The following is a 6,000-nucleotide window of genomic DNA, read 5'->3' as shown; positions in this document are numbered from 1 at the left end:
TAAAAGTTATTCCGTATAAACAATTGTTCATTTTTTTTTATATATTTTGAAAGCATTATATGATCAAGAATATAGTAGTTGAGTACATATAAGGATATAACATATAGCTGTGCTTGGATTTGAGTTTATGATTATGATTTGGTACATTTGTTTCAGTATATTAATTTAATTGATGTCTCATACATTCAAACACAAATTAGTGCATCATAGATCAATCAACACCATATTAATTATACCAAAGTATTTTATTTTTCTTGGCATTGCAGGTCTGTTTCTTATTTTATTTGTGTTTTTTGCGATTTACATTTTTGTATGTAATATTATATATTTTCAATTTTTAGTACTGATGTAACTCTTCCTATCTTTCGAATAAAAAAAATTCTTTTAACTCCAGCGTCTCTTCAAGAGCATGCCATTCCAATTCAATATCAAACATCCCATGGTGGGGGTGGTCAGATTCATAACTGCCAAGCTGATGCAGATGGTAAACCTGTGAATTCAACTCCGTCCAACCGAACCAGTAATGCACCAGCAATGTTTGATATCGAAGCCGGTATCGAAATAAATTCTTCTCCACCGAGCCAAACTGTTAATTCTGCAGAAGAATCATCCGATACCGAATCAAGGTATGTATTCTTGATCAAAATCTCGATTTGGTATGGGCTCGAGCTTCTAATGATACCTCATAAAATCATATGGCAGAAAGATGTTTAATCCCACTCATTATAGAGATATCAAATCATATGGCAGAAAGAGGTTTCATATCACCAGTTATGGAGATTTAATCTGGAAAATTAATCGTAAAGACGTTCGAATTGTGTTCGACAAGGATGGCGTTCCAAGGCTGAGATTTGAAGCACCTAAAGTTAATGGTTAGGCTTCTTTACCATCAAGTTCCATTGTTGCTATTATACTCTCAAACACCTGTTTATTTGTTTGAACATGGCATGGTGATGTGAATGACTGTAGTAGTTTCCATGAAAAATTTTACTCTTCAGATTTTATGAAAAACTAAAAAAGAGAAACCATGGTAGGTTAGATACTGAATGTTAGATAACGAACTAGAGTATGCTTCTTTTTGTTCCTTTTTATTACATCTTTAAACAAAATAACTTTGATTTCTTTAATACACACAGTTTCCCTCTAAACATAATTCATTTGCTTTGCATAAAGATAGTTTTTGAGTTACTTAGTTTGCTTCTTTATATTTGCTTAGTTTTTTACTACTACTGTATGTTATGCAACGGAAACATAAACTCTAACGCTAGCTTATTGAATATAATAATACAAGTAATAAAGCATAAATAAATTGCCAAAATTAAATGCAAAAATAAAGAATACCAGGAATTAACGAGGTTCGGTATTAAAACCTACGTCCTCGGGCGCTGCAAAAGAAAACTCCACTATCTCCAAACAATATTACAAANTATTAATTATAAAGAGCATTATAAATACATATTCATATTTTTGTATAACTTATATCAAATATATTATTAATTATAAGTTTATTTACAATTATATTATTAAGTTTAATTAACGTCCTAACCCCCTTAAAATGATTTTCTGGCTACGCCCCTGATCCAAAGCCTCCGGCATAGCCTTAAAGTCAGGTTCCATATAACATAGTCTCGCTAACATTTGTGGATTCACATTACTCTTATTTTATCATATCATTACGCTATGTATTGTGTATTATTAAAAGGCAGAGCGAAATACAAAGCAACATGAAGCAGAAAGATAAGGACTGGAGTTGTTTTCTTTTGTTTCTTATAGTTTAGGAGATACCCACTGAAGAGGAAAATTTTGACACAAACAAAAGGATTAATTAGAAAATATATGTTTCTATTTATTTAAAAATTAAAATCACTCCCCCCATTTTGGAGTGAAATACATATTTTGGACAAATTCTTTAATTGCTATTATAAAAAAGATATTGGTTGATAAATTTTAATATAAAAATTCATTTCCTTCAATATTCATGTATAATCTGAAAGTGCTGTTCTATATCATTTACAAACAATATTTTTTTTTCTTTTGCGTCCTTACGACCCTTGTACGAAATTGGATTCAAAAGGTAAATGGGCATGCATGCCAAAAGGCACAAAACTATAAGATGTTAAATCAGACAAGAAAATTGGTCGTAAAATTTTCGTAGAAAACTCGCTCTTTAATCTTTTATACGTTTAAGTTACTGCTTTCCAAAAGCAAAATTGTCCCGACTCCCAATGTTTATTCATGGTTTATCACAAAACATTAACCAATTTGAAATTTCTGAGGAGTTTCCTATGATCCATTTGGAAACTTCGCACTTTGTAAGTTGAACTTCATTAGATAATTACAATTGGACTTCCAGAAATTAAAGTTAGCAAAGAGTCTCCTTGTGAGTTCTGATGTGACCAGACTACCCACGAATCTGCTTCTTTTGACTAAAAAAATACCTATTAACTACACATTTACACTTGGAGGAAATTTCATGAAAAATATCTCCTCCTTCCCCTTTATCTCCTCTTTGACTAAACTTGCAAAACAATAATATTACGCTTAAACAGAATTCCAAATGAATATCTTATAAAGATAGGACGAATAACATTTTTTTATTAAATTTGATAGTATTTTTCTTTTATTTCAAGTGGTGTTATTTGCACCTATTTTATTATCTTATAAAACCCCAATTAAAATTATAGATATATATAAATGACTAAAATACAAAATGAACCTTTGTATTTCCAAGATAATTAACCCTTATATTTATATCTTCTTTTTTTCATTCTTTGTCAATTCATATTAATCAATCAATTGTCACTATCGTACATTAATTTTCCTATATTCAACTTCAAACAAATAGAATTTCACGAATTAAATGGAGCCTCATGAAATGAAGTTTTTGAAATAAAATAGCAATATCTTGACTCTACCTCTGCCCCCTTTGACTTTGCATGACATGCAATTAGGATAAAGTACCCAACATTTTATGGTACAAAGACAAATTATTATCTTAACTTCGAACAATTTAGTTTGTATCGAGGGCTACTTCTCATGAAAGAAACAATTCAATAAGCTCTTAAAATAGAAATAGGTTTAAGATGTGTATAAAAGATTTTTATGTTTTTTTTTTTCAAGTACGAATTCTTGCATCTGTTTATTTCAACAAATTAAATACACGGTGATTAAAAGAAAACCAACACATCCAAATGTTTAACCGTCTAGTTGAATTCTTGACCCTGCACCGTAAATACTCAATTCCCAAAAAAAGCTATAGAAAATAACTTTTAAATTCATCTGGCAAATAAAAAGAAAGATAGTGGCAAAAAGGACTTTAGCTCCATTATAATCTTTCAATTAACAAGAAATTAGAAGAAAAAACAGATTTCAGTTCCTTTTCGCCGGTTGTCCCTCTAAGTTTCGACTGCTGATGAGTTGTGGACGGTAATTGTGGCTGGTCCCTGATGAGTGAGCTTCAGTCTTTGCTGCTTGAGATGAGTCCATTGGGGTTAAATGTGGTTGGGCGGCAGTTCCTCTTGAGTTTTGGATATTAGTTAAACTCTCTACAAAATAAACTATTTTTCAAATATATATATTTGCTCTTTCCAATTATCCTTTTTTGGGTGTGTTTGTGTGATAGTTCAGTTTTTATCTGTACTGGAAACTAGTGGATAAAGGGTAAAACGGAAAACGTTTACTTTACCTTATATAGTCCAAATAAGAGAATCTCAATTACTTAGTCGAATTTTACTCCTACCACTTTTTAATTAGTGAGTTTTTTTCTTCAAAAAAATTGCTATCGCCGGGGTTGATGCAATGCAGGCGCCACCGAAGACCCATAGAATGAGATGATCGTGTAAAACCACGCCCATAACAGCCAGGAATCCGTAAACAGTAGTAGCGCATCCGACGCCAGTCAAGATTGTAGAAGCTCCAGGTTTCCGGTCATGTAACAACATGCTGTTCAAGCAACACAGAAATCCAATAACATTTAAAACCACTGCAGAACGCAAGAGAAGTTTACTATTATGAGACAGGGTACTGAGGTAGCCAGTACTTGATCCACCACCAGGTGCGAACAAAAAGGTGAATAAAGCCAGAGCTCCTTGGGCGGCAGTAACGAACACTGTCTCTGTTAGCTTACGGTGACTGAACAACCGCTCTTTGTCAACCATTCCCCCTCCTCGAGAACGTCCCTCGATCGAATGCCAGGGTTCATGTCCAGGAACTTGGAAACGAAACTCCTCATACTGACTATGAAAGCGATAAGAAGAATGAGCAGAGAAAGCAACTGTCCTTTGAAAGGACCAACTCCAGTGCTGTTGCGCAGGCCACGCTGCTGCAACAGAACTCGATGGATCGCCCGTGTTAAACTGAGCAACGAGTGTGGTGATTGGACCATTTTCGTTCTCCGTATCCATTGGACGTAACTGAAGATTTATGAGGAAGACACAATTTCCGAAACACGCACAACTTATTACTCAAAGTAAGTAATCGCAGCGAGAATCCACTGCTACTGCTGCCATTTAATATATATATGTTCGAACTTATAAGGTAACTTCTGCCCCTCAATTTTCAACGTAGGGTTCTTAATGCACGGCAGAGGCTTAACACTTTTAATTTGAAAACAGAATATTCGTTCCATAAAATAGAATTTTCCAAACTGTTTCATAAAATAGAATACCACGGCTATCAACTACCAAAAGCCATTTATGATAAATATTAATAAGAGAGAAAGTAATCATAAACGTATAAATGTATCGTTGAGTGGTACATATAGTTAATGTGACACCCCTAATATTCTAGAATTTTAACATAAAGTAAGAAAACTATAAATTTATATGATGACAATATTAGAGTTTTATTATTTATATAAAAAACAATTCAGCTCTATTATTGAGGCCTTAAAATAAATTGACCACATTAATATTTAGTACTACGAATATCAGAAGCTTATATAATATTGCAGAAAAAAGTTATTATTTGGTGTGTTATAAAGTTATATTCTCATATTGCAATTTGACATTAAATATAAGTGACAATAATTTTTTTTGTTGTTATTAAATGGTAAATTTTGATAACTCCAAAGGGTGAAGTATCGTGTGGGTCACCGACACAATCGGAAATTTAGTAGCAGTTTCCTTTCAAGCCGGAAATTTCGTTGTAGTTAGTAAGTCATCTGTCATTAAATGGTAAAGTCCGATATTTTTCATGAAAAGAGTTCTTGTGGGCCACTAGTCCTTCAGACGAGAAACTTGGTGGAAATTTCATAGCAGTTTCATTTCAGGTGGAAATCTCATACCAGTTTACTTTCAAGCAGAGATTGACGGTAAACTTTTTGGGAATTCAATGCTCGAAAATTTCTGGGAAGTTACTTTAATGCTCGAAAATTTCGTCGAAATTTCTGGGAAGTTTCATTTGAAGCAAATATATAATAAATATGTTGAAATCATCTCTGCCTTACACAGCTTTGTCAAACTGAACAAGAAGAAGAATGTCAAACTGATAAAATAAAGTTACGTGTGGGTCGAAGACTTCACCAATGGTGAAAATTTTCCTAATCGAAGGATTTTGATTTCATGGAAAGGTCGGATAACATTTTCCTACCCAAAGTTTGATGAATTTTCATTTTCCACTTTGGTTTCAGAAACGAACTTTTCCAAACGAACTTTTCCCACCCATCATTAAAATTCAAACGTTACTTTTAACAGGGTATTCCCAACAGTTCACAAATTATGATATATTTGAAAATCCTCATACTAACCCTGATCTCTTTCTTCCAAACTCATCTTAACACAAACTGAAATAGAACTCATCTTAACACAAGCTAAAATAGAAAAAACTCCTGGAGATCTTATTTTATTCCCGAATCTGTATTCTGGAATTTCTTTTGTAATGCTTTAGCATTCAAAGTCCAAGAACAACCTCTTGGAGACTTGAAGAAAACGAACAAAGCGAAACCCATTCTCTCCGTTGCACAGCTGTGAGCTACCCATGGAGATTTCGAAATTTCTTTGG

The 6,000-nt window shown here is 33.1% G+C and overlaps 1 protein-coding gene across 1 annotated transcript; it reads right to left on the bottom strand.

Annotated features, from left to right (window-relative positions):
- Window positions 1–3,211: 3,211 nt before the first annotated feature.
- Window positions 3,212–4,593, bottom strand: LOC116120775. The gene is made up of 2 exons (XM_031406742.1): window positions 4,040–4,593; window positions 3,212–3,942 (listed from the first exon to the last, which is right to left on the bottom strand). The coding sequence occupies exons 1-2, from the start codon at window positions 4,401–4,403 to the stop codon at window positions 3,899–3,901; spliced, it is 408 nt and encodes a 135-aa protein (XP_031262602.1). The 5' UTR covers window positions 4,404–4,593; the 3' UTR covers window positions 3,212–3,898.
- Between the last annotated feature and the right edge of the window lie 1,407 nt (window positions 4,594–6,000).

The sequence above is a fragment of the Pistacia vera genome, unplaced genomic scaffold (assembly GCF_008641045.1).
Source record: "Pistacia vera cultivar Batoury unplaced genomic scaffold, PisVer_v2 Contig944, whole genome shotgun sequence".
NCBI lineage: Eukaryota > Viridiplantae > Streptophyta > Magnoliopsida > Sapindales > Anacardiaceae > Pistacia > Pistacia vera.
The sequence above is the reverse complement of the archived record's forward strand: the minus strand, read 5'-3'. Positions and strand labels throughout refer to the sequence as shown.

Bases quoted from the DNA above. Each gene is read 5' to 3' on its own strand.
- LOC116120775 (XM_031406742.1), bottom strand. From the start codon at position 4,403: ATGGATACGGAGAACGAAAATGGTCCAATCACCACACTCGTTGCTCAG. The intron at 3,943-4,039 runs GTACTGGCTACC...TTGCTTGAACAG, and splicing joins CGCACCTGGTGGTGGATCAA to CATGTTGTTACATGACCGGA.